At 39.2% G+C, this 19,862-nt stretch overlaps 1 protein-coding gene across 1 annotated transcript in view; it reads left to right on the forward strand.

Annotated features, from left to right (window-relative positions):
- Positions 1–19,862, forward strand: part of RASSF2 (Ras association domain family member 2) — a 71,897-nt gene that overhangs the window by 22,612 nt on the left and 29,423 nt on the right. The window contains exon 2 of the mRNA XM_043988205.1: positions 7,885–7,975. Coding sequence (XP_043844140.1) covers positions 7,917–7,975 — 59 coding nt within the window. The 5' untranslated portion in view covers positions 7,885–7,916. The remainder of the gene's footprint in view (positions 1–7,884; positions 7,976–19,862) is intronic.

Raw genomic sequence — 19,862 nt, forward strand, 5'->3', positions numbered from 1 at the left:
AAGGACATAGAAAGAAAGAGGGGAAGGAGGATGTTTTCCTCAGTCAAACCTTATTTGCTTCACTTTTTTGTCTTAAATCTGTTCCTTGGATTCTGTAAAACTGTTACCCAAATCATAGGGAAAATCTTTGTTTTCTTTTGGTTTTCTTGGATGTCTGTATATACTTAACTAGGCCTTCATGAATTCCCCACCATTGTTCCATTTCCCTGCTGAGAAGTCACTTATTAGAGTCTCTTGGGGATCCATTTGGAGTGTTCACAATCACACTAGATGAAGTGACCTTAGAGGTCATCTGGCCTAACCGGAACCCACAAAACAATCTCTTCTATAATGATACCACCAAGTGGGTAACAGACTCTGGTTTTTTCCTTTCCTTTTTTTTTGGCTGGGGGAGCAATGAGGGTTAAGTGACTTGCCCAGGGTCACACAGCTAATAAGTGTCAAGGGTCTGAGGCCAGATTTGAACTCAGGTCCTTCTGAATCCAGGGCTGGTGCTTTATCCATTGTGCCACCTAGCTGCCCCTGACAGCCTCTGTTTTAAGACCTAGTGAAGGGGGACCCAGCACCCTTCAAGGAATCATACTTTTCCATTTTCAGACAGCTCTAAATCTTAAGAAGTTTTTCCTTTAAATGAGGCTACATCAGCCTCTCTGAAACTTTCACCCCCTCCTGTTCCTAGTCCTGCTTTATGAAATTAGATAGAACAAGTCTGCACCCTCTTCCACAGATCAGATCCACCCTAAATCTTCTTTTCTTCTTTGTGCTAAACATCCCCACTTCCTTTGGTTGATTAATGGGCTTGAGGCCCCTCAACAGGAAATCCTGGCTGACATCCTCTAGACTTGATCAACCTGATGGATATCCTTTTGAAAATGTATCACTCAGAGTACCCTTGACATGATCAGGGGCATGGCAGAAGATGAGCGAATGTGCCTCCCATGTTTTTGATACTCTGTCTCTTTTTCTTTCTTTCTTTCTTTTTTACACTAGGTCTCTCTCTGGTTTTTCATCACGTGCCTCTCAATGTAACCTAAGCTCTCTCCACAACAGATGTTGTGGAAAATACAGGTGTGTTCCTCCTCTAATACTAGGTTTAGAAATATCATGTTGAATGCTGGCTTTTGTTCTCTTGCCTGTGTTGATCCTTTGGAGTCTTTGGGAGTCCTCTTTGAATGGGCTTCACCCTGTGTCAACCTCTCACCTTCTCCCTTCATCTGTTAGTTCCTTCTCAGTTATTCAGTTGGTCCTATACTGGCCTCATGGGTTGGAGGCAGCTACTGCATTATGAAAAGAGTTTGGAGTCAGGAGACTTGGAGTTGAGTTTTAAATTTGCTGTTTCTCATCTGCAAAATGGAGTTGATTATAATTCTTTTATCTACCTTACAGGGGTGCTTTGAGGACCAAATAAAATAATCCATGCAGAGTACTTTGAAAACTAAAGCAGTACTATAAATATTGGCTATTCTTCTGGACAAAGGCCCAAACAATGGGAACTCCATTAGCTTTTCTCTCCAGAGCCATTGTGGTGCCAAACCATACATAGATTCCCTTCCACTATTCCTTCTAGGGAGCTTGACCTGTTGCATACTACCTTCTCCCTCCTTCTCTAATCTATATTTGTTCTGTCTTTGGTAGTGGGAGAGAAGTACTTCCTGGATCCAGCTCCTGCCACATTGCTTGGAAAAATGAGACTTTAAGATGGTGTTGAGAAGAGAGAAATGCATTTTGTTGGTAGCCTTCTCCACCCAGAAATGATTCCTCTGTAGTTAAGGAGATTTTGGTATTTGTGTGGATCTGTAATTTTATCTGTGTACGTGTTTCCACCCCTGACACAGATCCCAAGCCCTCATTAACTACTCTGGTGAAGTTCCTGTCTATTTTCTCACTTAAATCCTCAGCTGACAGTCTATCTAATATCCAAATCCTGTCTCAGATATTTACTAATTCCATGACCCTCGGCAAGTCACATGATCTCTCCAAGTCTCAGTTTCCTTATCTGTAAAATAGAGACAATAATAGCGCCTACTTTACTGAGATGTAAAGCCCAAATGAGATAATATATGTAAAGAGATTTGTAAACCTTAAATTGCCATATAATCTTTCCTATAACTTTAATATCTCATGGGTAACCAATGTACAGTCCTTAACTAAAGATACCCTTTGCTATTTCTTGTGTGGAAGGGGTGCCTTGGTATCAGTGGCCATGCCATTGGAGCATGAGTACTGCCAATAAATGCTTGTTGATTGATTGATCATTGGATCATAGATTTACTTTACCCTTTTTTTTTTGTGTGTGTGTGTGTGTGTGTGTTTAGTGAGGCAGTTGGGGTTAAGTGACTTGCCCAGGGTCACACAGCTAGTTAAGTGTTAAGTGTCTGAGGCCGGATTTGAACTCAGGTACTCCTGACTCCAGGGCCAGTGCTCTATCCACTGCGCCACCTAGCTGCCCCCCTGGATCATAGATTTATAACTTGAAGGAGACCTTATAGGATAACGAGTCCAACCTTCTAATTATACAGATGCTAGGAGGCTGGGTTAAGTGTCTTGCCTAAGACCACATAGCTAGTAATAACTAGGAGCAGCATTTGAACCCACATCTTGTTTTTAAAAAAATAATTTATTAATTTTTTTAAATCATAAAAGTGTTTTATTATTTTCTAGTTACATGTAGAGATAGTTTTCAACATTTGTCTTTACAAGATTTCTAGTTCCAGATTTTTCTCCCTCCCCAAGACAGCAAGGAATCTGATAATAGGTTATATATGTACAATCACATTAAACATATTTCTGCATTAGTCATGCTGTGAAAGAAGAATCAGAACAAAAGGGAAAAACCTCAAAAAAGGAAAACAAAAAAAGTAGAAACAGTATGGTTCAATCTGCATCCAGATCCCATGCTTCTTTTTTTCTGGATTTGGAGAGCATTTTCTATCATGAGTCCTTGGAATTATCTTGGACCATTGTATTGCTGAGAAGAGTCAAGTCTATCAGAGTTGATCAACACACAATGTTGTTGATACTGTCCTGGTCCCGCTCCTCTCAGTCAGCATCAGTTCATGTAAATCCTTCCAGGTTTCTCTGAAATCCACCTGCTCATTATTTCTTACAGCACAATAGTATTCCATTACATTCATATACCACAACTTGTTCAGCCATTCCCCAATTGATGGGCATCCCCTCAATTTCCAATTCCTTGCCACCACAAAATGAGCAGCTATAAATATTTTTGTACATGTGGGTCCTTTTCCCTTTGAACCCACATCTTTCTAATTCCAAGTCTAGTTTTAGTATGTCTTACTGCTGGAGAAGAGACTGCTCACCAGATTAGCCCTAGAATAATGCATTTTTTCAGCCATAGCAACTCATGGAAAACTTGGCTAAAGTCTAGAGTTATCTGCTTTGATAGAGGAAGACTACCTCAGCCAAACAATGGATCCTTCAAGTGGGGCAGTATAAGTACCAAATACACCATTGGTCTCATTGGTCTCCCAAATAGTCCAATTCTTACCATGTGGCCAGTCCTTTTCCTTTTCTAGTCTTAGGCCTTTTTCAATGTCTTTCACACCACTATTTGAGTACTTGTTGTCTTTGGTTATCTCTCTCAGACTATTTACACCCACCATAAGTCTCTTCTTTTCTTTTTGGATTATTGTTCGAAGTTATTTCTGCCAAACTTAAGGAATCCATGAAGTATGAGGGGATTTTGTTTTGTTTTGTTTTGGTTTTATTTGTTCTTGCCCAAGACTTCCCAGCTCTGGTTTTGGGATTTTTTCTTCCCTATTCTCTGTAGGCCCCAGTAATTGAAAGAATCTTTCCTGTGATATAAGATTTTAGTTGCTTGACTAGAAAGGAAAGTATATGACATTTACCCAGGAGAGGCTGAGGTCAAAATTGGAGTTTTCTGTATTTCCCCATGCTCTGATGGAGCCAGGGGAACGCTGGCCTGTAGCTTCACCCTTTCTTTGCCCCTCTAGTCCTAGGGCATTAGGGCTGCCTTGAGTTATTAGGGAAAATCAAGGGTTAATAGCTGTGTTGAGGGTTCTGCTTTTTTCTTATGAAGAGAATTGTTTTTGGATAGGGTTTTTCCAGCCTAACTTGGAGGATTTCCATTAGACTCTCTGTCTCCATCTCATCTCAGGATTGGCGAAAGCGGAACATTAGGACTGGAGGGGAATTGGCTTGCTTTGTTTTCTTGGGGTGTGTCTCTGTGAAAGACTTCAGAGGTCACACCTGGGTGTCTGGACCACTGGTGAGCATCTGCACAGCGGGGAAGTGTGTCCTCCCTGGAAATCTCCATGGAGAGGAGCCATATTGGGAGGAGTGAGCTTGTGAGAAACAAGGGAAGAATTTTGTCAGTGACTCAAGGGTTGGGACTCCTTTATCTGTTATTCCTCCCCAGCGCCCCATCCCCTCCTCCCCTCTGACAGTCCCAGCTGTGAAGTTGTTCTCTTACAGTTCAAGGATGTGTGATACAGAGTTGATAGTCCCATGAGCAGTCACTGACCAGTCAGTGAGCTTTTCCTTTGACCTTGGTGCTGACTTGCTACTCCTCACTCAGAGTGTGCCTTATCTGGAGAGCAAAGATAAAGCCACACAGAACCTAGACCCATTAAGGATGGGACAAGGGAAGTCTGTCAAGTTCCTCCTTTGTAAAATGAGGAGCACGGACTGGATCAAGTTCACTTAAACTTTTTTGTGTGTCTCATGGACCCCTCCTCAGAATAATGTTTTTAAGTGCATAAAATAAAATGCATAGGATTACAATGAAAAACCAATTATATCGAAAGATAGTTAACAAAATATTTGACAAGTATCTGAGGTCAGATTTGAACTCAGGTCCTCTGGAATACAAGGCTGCTGCTTTATCTACTGTGCTACCTAAGTGCCCTCCAAAATATTAAAAAAAAAAAAAACAACAAAGTTCATGGACCTTGGGTTAAGAACCCTGGGACTACTAAGCTTTGTTCTTGGCTCCAGATCTATGACTCTATGATTATCTGATTCCCAAGGTCTTCTCTACCTCTGGGTCTTGTTCTCCCATTGGAACGCATCGGAAATGACAGAGTAGAGATGAAATGAATTCTTTTCCAAGGCATTTGATGATGTTACAGAGATTCTCACTCCCAAAATGTCTCTTGACCAGGCAAGTAGGACATATTCGAGTCACAGTAAATACACAGGATGCTCTAGATTCAATTGAACAAACTAAATGTGAATAAAATCACTGTGATCAGGTGGCATCTTCCCAAGAGCTCCCAGGGAACTGTGGAAAGCAGGAACTTTTGGCCAAAATGTGTAACCTGTTACAGACGGCTACTGTGCCCCAGTGTTGGCAGTTTGTCAACGTGACTTCCATTCATAAGCACTGCTGGGGGGGACCCTGGGAACTGGAGACCAGTGAGTCTCATTTCCATTCTTGGCAAGTTGGCAGAAATTATAATTAAGGGAAGAATCACCCAGGGCTGAAGTAAATGTAATTTATCTAGCGAAAGGCAGTATAATTTCTGTAAGGGGAAATCAGGCCTGGGATTCTTGGAAGGGGGTAAATCAGCAGGGGAGCCAGTGAATGTAATTTATTTAGACTTTTAAAAGGCTTTTGACAAGGTTTGTTCACTGCCAAAGATCTGTAGAAAAAACAAATTTGAGTTACCTCTTTTCTTTACTCCGTGGTCTTGTTCCTTCTCTCTTGTTCTTCTAGCCATTTGATTAAACTGATCAATGCTTTCATAAATTTCCATTTTAGTCACGGGTTAGACATAGTGCCTTGTGTATATTAGTCTCTTAATATTTACAGGCACTGAGTTTCATCCCTGTTTCTTGGATCCCAAATGATCTGGGCAAGGCGCTCCTCATGTCTCTCCCTTTGGTTACAGCCACCTTGCCTTATGTCAAATAATGACAATAAGCGTCTTAGGAAATGTTTTAGAAAATAAGATGTCTCTATAAACACTAACTAATCATAGGGCAGGCTGGCTGATTGCACCCTGGGTGTTGTACCTCATCTTCTCCCTGCCCAGCAAGGTTTTAAATCTTAGACTAAGAGCAGGGCCTCAGCAGGCCTTGAAACAAAAGTAACCCTGAGGACAAAGTGTCCAGCTCAATTTACATTCCGTCCTCATAAGCCTTCCTTCTCCTCCCTCTCCTTTTCCCTCTCTGTGCATGTTTGAGATTTGGGGTTGAGGGAAGTGTCGGAGGAATTTTCCACGTATTAGAAAGAGGGTTCAGAAAACCTGGGCTTGAGTATTTGTCGTGATTCACACTTGTTTGTGTGTATGTGTGTATACATGTATGTGTATGTATGTATATGTGTATATGTGTGTATGTATGTATATTATATATTTATATATTTATATATTTTACATATGTTTTGGGGGCTGTTGATGTTGATTCTTCCTCTAGTTGTGAAGTAGAGCTTGCTGAACCCTGATGATTTCTTACTACCTCTGTGACATTGTGCCAGTTACTCAGCCTCTGACTCTTTACAATTTTTTCATCTGGAAAGAAAAGTGAAGATGAACAAGATAATTTCTAAGTTCCCTCCCGCTCTAAAATCCACAAAATTATGATAAGAGGGAGTTGAGTTTAGACCACTGAGAAGCAAGTGAGTCAGCTTAATGCAGCAGGAAGGATGAGACCTTGGGAGCCAAGAACCCTGAATTCTAAGGGTCAAGAGCATTGAGATGGTCAGATCTACTCCCTTCATTTATAGCTCAGAAAAATGCCAACTAGGAAGGCTGAGGAGGACTTTGCCCCAGGTTACACAGTTTGTAGCATGGAAGACAGTGTCTATGGATAGACCACTCACTTCCCATGTGACCTTAAGCAAGCAAGTCACCTGACCTTTTGGAGCCTTATACTGCCTATATGTACAATGAGGATGTTGGACCAAGTGTTATCTCTCCCTTCCCAGTTCTTTAGTGACTCCATGATTGATACCTTGGGAGACCACAGCTGAGATAGCTGGGGGTGGTCTCCAAAGTTCCTTTAATTCTAAATCCTATGCTTTATTTGCACTCTCATTGATGACTAGTAGTCATAAAGGGGGTGGATTCAAGCTTAGTTTGAAATCAGATTCCCACTGAGTTGTTGGCAACAGGCTCTTCTTTGGGAATGCATTTTTGCCTCATCAGTCCAATTTCTCATTGCAAACTTCAACACATTTTCTACCTGTGAATTTCTAACAAAAATGTCAATTGTTTCTGTTAAAAGAAAATATTTAACATATTCTGGGCTGGTAGGTGGCCTGGATGCAGGAAGAGCTGAGTTCAAATGCAGCCTCAGATATTTATTAGCTGTGTGATTCTGGGCAAATCACTTAACCCCTGTTTGCTTCAGTTTCCTCAGCTATAAAATGGTGATAATATTCCCTATCTCCAAGTATCGCTGTGAAGATCAAATGAGATAATAATTGTAAGACAAGTAGCACATATATAGGCACTATATCAATGCTAACTATTAGCTATTTTTATTCTTTAAAAATTCCCACAAAGAATGGGAATCACTAATGTGGGTGAATCTTTAGGTAATTCCTTCTGTCTTCTATATACCTGCTTCTGGGAAGTTTTTTGTGAATAGTGCCAAAAAGGTCTTGAGCCTTCTAGAAGGTCATTGCATTGAAACTCTTAAGTACATTGCAACAATAGCCAAATGTTGGACATTTTTCTAGCCTTGTTGAGTGACGGGGCCTGGGGAAGAGCCATAGTTGGCCTCTTTACCCATACTGATGGACTCTGGGGATGGTTCTTACAAGGGGAAAATGGTTTGCATAATAGTGGACTCGCCAGTCTTCCTGGTTGGGGTTTTTATTTGACTTTCTAGAACACAAATAAAGACATGTACATTAACCTAATGAGGTTAATCTTTCTCTTCTTCTTCCAACTGTAGATCTCTCCTCCTAATGAAAGAAGGCACTGAGAATGGATTACTGCAGCCAGACCACTCTAGTCCCATGTGGACAAGATAAATACATTTCCAAGTAAGATTTCCTTTTATAACTTGAAGATGGAAAATCACATTAATGTTATCATGGACACTCATGGGGTATCAAGTGGTAAGGTTTGGATAGAGAAGCTCTCAGATCTAGGGATTCCCAAGAATTTTTGAATCCCTATAACTTTTCATTGTTTCATTTAGGGATATTTCCCATCTTTCATCCTATCTCAAAATGTTGTATGACAAAGATTTTAGGGCATAAGCATTATACTGTTATCAGGCCCTAAGGCAAGGGTAAGTGAAACTGCCTACAGTGTTTAGATCCTAATTGTTCTCTGGTAACCAGATCCCCATGTGGAATTCTTTCTTTTTTTCATCCATCCATCCATCCATCCATCCATCCATCCATCCATCCATCCATCCATCCATCCATCCATCCATTCTCCTGTATGAATTTCAAGATGGATTTCTTTTGTATTGCCCTTTTTGTATTGTATTATATTGTATTCTTTTGAATTGCCCTCTAGAAGGAGTAAATAATGAAAGTAAAGTTTGTTTCTCTTTTTTTTAGACAAAGAAGAATAAAAAAATTAATTTTATGTGTAAACTTAATAAATAGATGTATAGTATAGTTCTAAAATAGAAAGAATTTTTGACTTGGAGCTAGAAATTTGAATTCAAATCCTCAATCCATCCTTTACTACTTCTTTGACCTTAGGCAAATAACTCACCTATGCAGGCATGAGTTTCCTCATTTGCAAAATGAGACAGTTGGATTATATGATCTCTAAGTCCCTTCTAGCCCTAATGCCCGTGGCCCCATACTATTTGTTCAATTGAGTGAGTGATACCTCCTGAGATAATAGGAAGCACTTTAATTGAACTCTTGTAATTTAACAGCCTATAGGCTGTAATATGTACTAAATATATACCCCTCCATGAGGGTTCTGATAAGATTTCTAAACCAATCTCCTACTTCTCCCAGTAATTTGATATTAAAGATATATGGTAGTTTCTTAAAACTAAAACTGGGAACCTTTGACTTGGGGTGTGATAAAATACTATTTGTAATAAATGGTCTATGCTAAAGTCATGTAAAGTAGCCTGGATGACCTCTGAGGTCTTGTCTATGATTCTAGGGTTTTTTGGGTGGTTAAACACTGTTGCATTATGGGACAAGTCTGACAAAGTCCTATATGGAGTCATGGTAATTTCCTTGAGATTTTGTAACCACTTTTATAGGATGAGGAAAAGGCATTAAGAATAAGAAAAGGGAGGGCAGCTATATGGCACAGTGGATAAAGCACCGGCCCTGGATTCAGGAGGACCTGAGTTCAAATCTGGCCTCAGACACTTGACACTTACTAGCTGTGTGACCCTGGGCAAGTCACTTAACCCTCATTGCCCTCCCCTCCCCGCCCCCAAAAAAAGGAATAAGAAAAGGACAACTAATCAGTTGCTCCTATCAGGAGGACAAGATAGGAATAAGAGATAGGGTTGCACATTCAGGAGAGCCTTGGATTTGAAGCTGAATACCTAGAGATATGCTAGTAAACATTAAACAACTGGGTCTCTGGTAGCATTCTTCTTCATTGGTCCTTTGGAACCTTGGTTTATTGATGCATTGATGAGAAACCTTAAGTCTTTCAAAATTGTTTGTTTTATAATATTATCATAACAAAAATTATTCTCACAATTCTATATAACTTCATACAGATCTTTTGATATTTTTCTGAAGCCTTTTCTTTCATAATTTCTTACAACATAAAAATATTACATTATATTAATATACCATAATTTAAGTCATTCCCCAACTGATGCGTATCCTTTAGTTTCTAGTTCTTTTATGCTACAAAAAAAACTATTCTCTCTGTCTTTCTCTCTCTCCACATACAATATATACATACATATGTACATATAGGACATTGCCCTGTTTTTATGATCTCTTTGGGATAATAAACCTATATTGGTATCACTGAGTCAAAGGGTATGCATAGTTTAATAACTTTTGGAGGCATAATTCCAAATTGCTTTCTGTAATGGCTGTACCAGTTCACAGCTCTGCCAAAATCAGAATGTTTTCTTTCCCTACAGCCATTCCAACATTTGCCATTTTCCTTTTCTTTGTTAATTGCAATTTTGTTTTAGTACCAACCTGAGGTAGACATAATTAGCGAGAAAAATTTTCTATTACATTTTTAATTGCTTTCTAGATACCAATATAAGCACATATTTATGTACTTGGCTACATAGAAAGACACACATGCACATGTATGAACACACAGACACAGACACACATAGAGCTTTTGGATTGTCTATTCTACCTGTCCTCTTGATTAAGAGGAATCATTGCTACCAAATAGGGCAATGCCTGAATTAGGCAGATGTTGATGGATGGGCCTAGGGTTTCTGTTTCATTATGTCCTAAAGCCTCATTAGTTCAGAATTTGTAGCCAGAGGACTTGGTTTGCTAAGCAAAATACAAAGGAAGCAAGATGAGATAAGAAATGCTGGGGGCAGCTAGGTGGCATAGTGGATAAAGCACCAGCCCTAGAGTCAGGAGTACCTGAGTTCAAATCCGGCCTCAGACACTTGATATACTTACTAGCTGTGTGACCCTGGGCAAGTCACTTAACCCCCATTGCCTCTCAAAAAAAAAAAAAAGAAAAAGAAGAAATGCTTAGAAGACTTAAGAGCAAAGTAATTACAAGCTCTTTGGAAGTACTCAATTGTAAATTGTGATAGACAATTGTGAAAAGCAGTCATATCATACTGAGTAAAAAGGAAAGTCTCATTTTGGGGACTCAAAAGCTGGATAAACCTAGGAAAATTCCTTTTCTTCTTTCTACCTCCATTTCCTCTTACTCCCCTGCCCACCTTTCTTGTCTACTTTCCCTGGTTGTTGTGAGGAGATTGCTCTCCTATTTCATGTCATATCATTACTACTTATAGATCAGAAAACATTATAGAAATGTGAATTAATTATTTTTACTATAATTAGTTCGTTGCAGAAGACCCTTGTTATTGCTGTTGTTCAGTCATGCCTGACTCTTCATGACTCCATATGGGGTATACTGGGAGGGACTTGTCATTTCCTTTTCCTGTGGATTAAGGCAAACAGAGGTTAAGTTACTTGCCCAGGGTCACATAGATAGTGTCTGAGTCTAGATTTGAACTCAGGTCTTCCAGATTTCAGGCCCAGCATTGTATCCACTGGACCACCTAATTGCTTCTAAGACAAATAGAGACTAAGTGCCCAGGATCACATAGCTAGTAAGTGTTTAAGGCCAGATTTGAATGCAGGTCTTCCTGGCTCCAAGGCCAGTACTCTATCCACTGAGTCAACCTCTTTTTGCCTTGGAGACAACTGGGTAAGTGACTTGTCCAGGGTCACACAACTAGAGTGTGTCTGATTCTGGATTTGAACTCAGTTCTTCCTGACTCCAGGCCCAGTGTTCTGTCCACTGAACCAATCTAGCTACCTCTAGACAACTCTTATCTCTGTAAGTTACTGTTGTCAACCAGACCAAACCAGCTTCTAACCTATGGATGGCCAGAGCCAAACAGAGCAGGCTAGAGACAGGAGAGTCAGAAATCAAACAGAAGTTTCATTTCAAGGTGAGGGAAATGGATTGCAATCAAGGAGGGTAAAACGTGTGCTGGACCCCCACCCCTAGTGTGACTGAACCTTGATTTATATACTTGTGGGAGACGGAGAGTCAATGTAGTGTAGCAACAGTGAGGCAAGGTTGTCTAGTTACAGAAAGCTATTCAAGCAGGGCTTCAAGTCTAGGCCTAATGGTGCTTACCCCAAATCAGAGACCATCAGTTCTGTGATTTAGTTGCAGCAGTGTTCATTCAGAGGGTAAGCGCCAAAGATTGTTATTATGCCAAGCTCAGGGTACAGCTTGTTTGCTGGGCCTTAGCTCTGGAAAATAGGGTGTCTCCTAATAGTATCTTGACGTTCCTCTTTCAGCCAAAGGGAGGGGGGCTGAAAGGACCCCTACCCTTTTGGCTAGTAAAGGAAAGGCAGGTATAAGCCAAGATGCCATGAGATGTCTTGAGGTCCCTGAAAGGTTCTGCCATCCACTCAGAAGCAGGGACTTTCTTCTGATGATCCAGGAGTACACATGCACAAGTTTGGCATCTATGGAAGTAGTCAGAAGGACCTGGTAGGGGCCCTTAGAAACAATGATTGACCTATGGATTACTTGAAGTGTACAACTGTGAGAAAACTCCTTGCACCAATCTTTGGATCTGAGTTTCAGGTCAGCATCTCTAAACAGACTTAGAGAAGGTCCAGTTTCCTAGCAATGCAGGGCTAGGTTCAAACGATGCAATAAAGTTTTCCATAAATTCATTATCATAATTACATTGTCAGGTCACATTAATGTCATGTAACAGATCAAAGTACTTAGAGGGCTCATAGTAGACTAATTTTGAAAAGGGAGATTTACATGTCACCAACGTAACCAAGAAAACAAACAAAAACATCTTGGGAAAAAAGGTGAAAGCAATATGATGATTCTCACCAATGTTCACTAACATCAAGTAAGTCTTCTTGTATCTTAGTAACCCATTCTCAATGTCCATTTAACCAGCACATTTTGAGACCCTGATGTCTGATGTAGTTATCTGGTCCTTAGATATCTTTTCTTAGACAATTGGCTTTATTCTCAAGACAGCTCTAAAGGGGGCTCTGCTTCTTTGGTTCCAAATCTAGAGGTTCCTAGATAATTCTGACTTAATATAATTTAGTATAATCACTTAAATTTGGTTCTCCAATCTTGAAACTTCAGAGAATTTCAATTTATGTACCATTTGCTATTTCTATGCTTACCTAAATCCTGTATCTGACATAAAAATCTTTTTAAAATTTATGAGTGTCCTATTGAAAATGAGTTCTTCTGCCTTTTAAAATTGTCAGACTGACACTTTAAAATGGGAACATAATTTCATTTTCTTTAATTAATACAATGTATGCATAAAATCCTTAATTCAATTTGAGAACTTATTACTAAAACATACTCAAAGCCTGAATTTCCATGATAGATACATTTGAAAGCCAAGTATATAAATCTCTATATAGTTCTTAGAGAAAACAGTGTAATCCTGTTGCTTTCTCAAAATTTGCTATTCCACTTATTTAGAAAATTTTCACATTACCTAATTGTCTTATTACTTTGTCTAATCATTTTCCCCTTAGCAGGATAATTTTGTCACAAATACAGGTTAAAATTGTAAGAAATTCATAGTTGGATCTTATTTCAGTAACTCAAAAGTCAGTATCAATCTGTTATTTAATAAAATTAGTATTGTACTTATAAAACTTCTTGATTATAGAAATTTGTTATAAAAAGAAAAGAAAAGGGGCAGCTGGGTGGCACAGTGGATAGAGCACCGGCCCTGGATTCAGGAGGACCTGAGTTCAAATCCAGCCTCAGACACTTAACACTTACTAGCTGTGTGACCCTGGGCAAGTCACTTAACCACTATTGCCTCACAAAAAAAAAAAAAGGAAAAGAAGGGACATAGTTATAACAATGTCATATATCATAATAGGATGGAGGAGGGACTCCCTTAGCTCATCACTTGTATCTGACAGTCACTCATGTAGTCACAGGGCAAGACTCAGGATTAACCAGGTAGGGAAATTTATTTTTTAGCAAGGAAGGGCAATAGGGAAATAGAGCTTTGAGAATCCTACCTTGGGCCATGCCAAAGTCATCCCTAAAAGTTTTCCCAGGCACAGACATCCATCTTTAGCAGTTCCCAGACTGCAGCACATGCCATTTTCTATTATTGGCTTCATGACAATTCAGACAACTATCCCTGTAATTAAAGCTCAAAACAATAGTACGTTACAATCCTATGAATTTTTACCTTAAATAGCAAAATTTCACTAATCATAACTTAGGGCTTAAATATCTTTCCTCATGTTTCCCTAACAATTAACATTCCATTTATCTTTTACTTATAAATTAAAACTGCTTCAGACACACAGCAAATACCTGATAGTTGACTCATCATTAATATACACCACATACACTTTTAAACCACCATATACACTTTTATAATAGCAAAAAATTTTCAGTTGAAAATTTGCAATTATAGTAGACCTATTATTATTATTATCTGTTTTATAACAAAATACCTCATTGAATTTTTAATGATTTTCAAATATCTATCTTTATCACATCCTTTTAAAAGCCCAATTCATGTATAATAGCATCCTGATTAAAAGGAAAGTTTTGTCTAACAGCATTTCTGTTACAATGGTCTCTCAAATTTCACAATATAGGAGAATTTTAAAATGTAATATTAATACAAACAATATCATGTATTTTAAACATGAAACAAAACTTCAGATTATATCAATTGCATTTCCAAATTATCACACATAAAAATAATTGCTTTTATTACCTTTGGAATTTTAAAACAACTTTAAAATTATCAGGTATGGAACAATTACATTTAATTAAAGAAATAATAATAACATAGTGCTTAGTATATGCCATTCACTGTGTTAAGCACTTTACAATCATTATATCATTTTGATCTTTACAATAGCCCTAGGAGGTGGGTACCATTATTGTTTTTCTCTTTATAGATCAGGAACCTGGGGAAAACATAGATCTTAAGATTACACAGCTAATAAATATCTGCAACCAGAATGTAATTCAAGTTTTCCTACATTTTTTCCAGCATTTTTTTAACACTTGTATTTGGGACATGATCTGAGTCAAGGAAGGGTTAACAGAACAAGAGGGAGAGGGTCTCTGATCAAGGAAGGGTTAATAAGAGGTGGCTATAAGGTACAAATCATTTATCTATATTTTTTTTCTTTCTTCACTCTGGGACTACTTTCAAACTAGCTGTCTTCTTTCATTGCCCTACAACAAAGAAGTTATCAATCTTTCCACATACTTTTCAACTTTTATAAAATTTAATCCTTCTGTTTCCTTAAAACAAATTCTATAGAGGAGTAAGCTTAAAACTTACTAAGATGTTTCAGAGGGGAGTGGGTTCCTGGCATTACCCAAAGTGACTTGCCCAGGGTCACACAGCTAGTAAGTGTCAAGTGGCTGAGGTCAAATTTGAAATCAGGTCCTCCTGAATCCAGGGCTGGATTCCAGCTACCTAGCTGCCCCCTCCCCTGCAATCTTAAAAATGATAAATCTTCAAACCTCTAAAATCTACAAGATGTTTTTAACAGTTCTACAAATTTTGACTACCTGACTTTATTTCTTATCACCTAATCTCCAAGTGGGAGTTAGTCCTGCTTACTGGGACAGTTCCTTAAATATGAAAGTTCATTAATCTTTCCTAGTGTTCTAAAGTCTTTGGCCACAGCCTTTAGAAGTTTTTCTGGCTTGGCTACATTTTAAATCTTTCAAAGTAACAGAATCTAGCTCACAACACAAAAAAGACACAGATATTTTACGTTTTACAAAGACACAAACACAAACAAAATGACAAGACAAATACAAAGAGATACCAAAAGTTCTAACAAAGTGTGAAGTTACAGTCCATAGCCGGGCATGTGTTTACCAGTTTAACCGAACACTCTCTTAATTTGTGAGGGCTGGAGATGGGGTAATGGTGGGGCACAGTGTGTGAAGCCAGAACAGAGCAGATAAGAGCTTCCTGATCTGCAGACCCTGGAGCCAAACAGAACAGGCAGGAGCAGCTGGTTAGGGGATCAGAGTGTGTAGAAAGGATATCTTTCCCAGCATAATGTGAGATGAATTGGAGGGCCTGAGAGTTTTCCTCACAAGGAATGTCAAGCTTGACCCAGGTGGGAGCTGGGAGGATTGGATCAGGGACAAGGACAGAGGAATCACCAGACCGGGGGTGGGGGTTTGGACTCCAGAGAAATAAATCTCTACCTAGTCCATTCCCACTGGTACTGGAGAGTTCAAAAACCTGGTTCTCTGTCCAATCCCACTTCTGACACCAATTAATGTCAACTGGACCAAACCTGCCTGTAACCTGTGGATGGTCAGAGCCAAACATAGCAGGCTAGAGACAAGAGATTCAGGAATCAAACAAAAGTTTAATTTAAAAGTGAGAGAAATGCTTGCAAGCTTGCAGGCAAGGAAGGGATATAGGCACATGTGCCAGGGCCCTGTCTCTAGTGGGGGAACAGCTTTAATGTGGCTGAACCTTCATTTATATGCTTGTGGCTAGACATAGAGTCAATGTAGTGTAGCAACAGTGGTGAGGCATAACAGCAACAGTGAGGCAAGGTTGTCTAGTGACAAAAAGTCCGTTTGTAACAGGGCTTCATGTCTGGACCTGTTGGTGCTTGCCCCAAATCAGGGACCATATGTTCTGTGATTTAGTTGCAGCAGTGTTCATTCAGAGGGTGAACGCAAAGGATTGTTGTTATGCCAAGCTCAGGGCACAGCTTGCTTGCTGGGCCTTAGCTCTGGAAAACAGGTTGTCTCCTAATAGTATCAACACTGTATGTACTCAAAAGTACTTAATTGTATTTGTTTTAAAATGTTCCATGTTCAGACTTCATCATCTCCCCCTACCTAACTAGTCTAACATAATGAGGATCGATTTAAGAATCATGAGACTTTAGAGTTGGAAGGGACCTTAAAGATGAGTGAATGGAAAATGAAAAGACATTTAAGCGCTCACTGTGTGCAAAGCAAATAGTCAAGCAAGACAGTCCTTGCTCTCAAGGAGCTCACTTTAATGGGGAGGCAGCACATGTTAGTTTCAGCTCTGAGTCAAATGGAAGGCTCCCATAATCCTTAAGATAATGTAGCAAAGCAGGTGATAATGAATCTTCTTTAATGCCATTTCTACTGAGAAAAACACCTTCTCCAATGTTGAACCATTTGATGATTCAACTTTTGGAAATGAGAACTTTATTTTCTCTGTCTTCAGTAGCTATGGCTGCTTCCTCCAGTGATGTCCATGAGAATATCTTTTACCTGGTGGTAGGAATACAGGAGTTAATATTCCCTCTTTCTCTCTGTTTCACTTGTAAGGAAGCACAATGTCCTTAGAACTGCCTCATTTACAAAATGGAGAAACTGAGGCAAGGGGATGAGGAAAGCACCTGAACTAAGATCACACAGGTAGTTAAGTATGAGACTCAGTCTTCTGACTCCAGATCAATGCTTTTTCCATTTTGCCATGTTGTTGGGCTCTCCAGAATCTGACAGACCACATTACCCCAGACAGATATATGTTTAGGCATTTAGGGAGTGGCTAATTGTAGAATTACTGGGGTACCACCCTGCCCTTCACTCCAGACCCTCTAGAAATGAGGATTTATCAAGTTAGCGGGGTTAGGCTTATTTTAATTTAACTTATAACTTCGTTGGCTTCTTTCACAAGTTTAAAGATGCTTTCTCCCAATCTCCCCCCCTCCCCACTCCACTCCCCCCCCCCATCATCCACCCCTGCCCCAAGCCAGGAGAACTAGAATATGACCAAGACCCTACTTGCTAATCTTCTCATGATTTGAAAAGGCAGTCACTTTAATGCCTCAGAACCTCAGTTTCACCCTCTGTAAAGTGGTAATGATAGTATTTGGGGGACCTATCTTAAAACGTTACTGTAGGGGACAGCTAGGTGGTGCAGTGGATAGAACACCGGCCCTGGATTCAAGAAGACCTGAGTTTAAATCCAGCCTCAGACACTTGGCACTTATTAGCTGTGTGACCCTGGGCAAGTCACTTAACTCTCATTGCCCTGCAAAAACAAAAACAAACGTTACTGTGGGGAGAAAAAAGAAACCATTTTGCAATCATCAGAGTGTTCTAAGAATCAAATCAGTAGTATACATGCATTTATTAGATGCCTACTATTTGTCAGGCATTTGGAAGTCCTCAAAGGAGCTTACATTCTACTAAGAGAAGATAAAATATTCACACATACATACCTATGTAGACATAAATATACATACAGATATATACATAGAAACCACACAGAAGTGGGGAGAGATACTAATAACTGGGGGAAATCAGGAAATGGATTATGTTCCTTCCTCTCCATTTCCACCCCACCTACAGTCCCAAGCTGATAGTCCTGAAATGAAAGAGTTGACAACTGAACTAGCTTGAATTCTATGCTTGAACAAAGCTTGGATTTGATCAAATCATAAGAAGAACAAATATAGATTAATAAATGCTTGTTGGACTAGATGGAGTATTAAGGCCAAGCCCATTCAGAATGAAATTCAAAGACCTAGATTTAGGCTTACCATTTTAAAAGAACCCAAATCCTTCTGAACCCCATGAATTCACTGGGATTTTTCAGGACCTTGTGACTGACGTTTGTAAGGGATTAGACGGTTTAGAATAAGAAGAGACTTTGGAGATCATGTAGGTCATCCTCCTTTGTTTTATAGATGAGGAAAATGGGACCCTGAGAGTTTGTGACCTGTACAAGTTAGTAAGTAGTTGATCTGGGTTGGAGTCCAAGGAGAAAAGGAAGAAACCTTATCTTGGGAGTATGGGTATACATGCTGCCTGACTGGCTATCCATTTGTCTAAGTTTTTTTGTGAGGGTAACCTCCCCTTCCTCAGCAGAGCCAAGCCCAACCTGTGTCCCTTGAGTCACCCTTGTGTATGAGACTTGGCCCAGATGCCTCTAGCCCTGGAGTCATGTCATTCTGGAAGATGTTTGTAGTCTTTGAAATATACATTTGTTTTTTTCCCCTGTTTTAATTGACATTTTAATTTTAATGTTTTCCCACTTAGTAGTATTTTATTTTTTTCAATTACATGTAATGATAATTTTTGACATCCATTTTTATAAGATTTTGAATTCCAAATTTCTCTTCCTCCCCCTCCCCCCAAGACAGCAAAGCAACCTGATATGGGTTATGCACATACAAGTATGTTAAAGAAATTTCCACATGAGTCATGTTGTAAAGAATCAGAACAAAAGGGAAAAACCACAAGAAACAACAAGTGAAAATAGTATGCTTTGAGCTGTATTCAGACTCCATAGTTCTTTCTCTGGATGTAGATAGCATTTTCCATCATGAGTCTTGTGGAATTATCTTGGATCATTGTATTGCCAAGAAGAGCTAAGTATACCACAGTTGATCATCATTGCTGCTACTGTGTACAATGTTCTCCTGCTTCTGCTCACTTCACTCAGTATCAGTTCATATAAGTCTTTCCAGATTTTTCTGAAATCTGTCTGCTTATCATTTTTTATAGCATGATACTATTCCATCACATTCATATATCACAACTTGTTCAGAAATTCCCCAATTGATGGACATTCCCCAATTTCCAATTCTTTGCCAGCACAAAAAGAACTTCTATAAATATTTTTTGTACTTTTCCCTTTTTATGCTCTCTTTGGAATACAGACCCAGTAGTGGTATTAATAGATCAAACACATACAGAGTTTTCTAGCTTTTAGGGCACAGTTCCAAATTGCTCTCCAGAATGGATGGATCAGGCCACAACTTCACCAACAATGCATTAGTGTTCCACTTTTCCCACATCTCCAACATTGATCATTTTCCTTTTCTGTCATATTAGCCAATATTACAGGTAAAGTGGTGCCTCAGTTGTTTTAATTTTCATTTTTCTAATAAGTAGTTATCTAGAGCATTTTTTTCATATGATTATATGATTTCTTTGTCTGAAAACTGCTGGGGAATGAGTTGTATTCTTATAAATTTGACTCAGTTTTCTATATATTTGAGGAATGAGGCCTTTATCAGAAACACAGGCTGTAAAAATTGTTTCCCATACACTACATTTGTTGAAGGCTGATGAGAAAATAGCAAGCGTGAAGACTTTTTGATGATAAGGTCTCAATTTTGATTTGCCTGAGATAGCCAGACTGAACACTTAACGGAATCTAAACCCCAGTGGAAACTGTTCAGATGGCAAATGGTGACTGTTTTCCCTCAGTCAGTAGTGCCAAGTAGTTTTAAGGTGGAA

This window comes from Dromiciops gliroides, chromosome 2 (genome assembly GCF_019393635.1).
Source record: "Dromiciops gliroides isolate mDroGli1 chromosome 2, mDroGli1.pri, whole genome shotgun sequence".
NCBI lineage: Eukaryota > Metazoa > Chordata > Mammalia > Microbiotheria > Microbiotheriidae > Dromiciops > Dromiciops gliroides.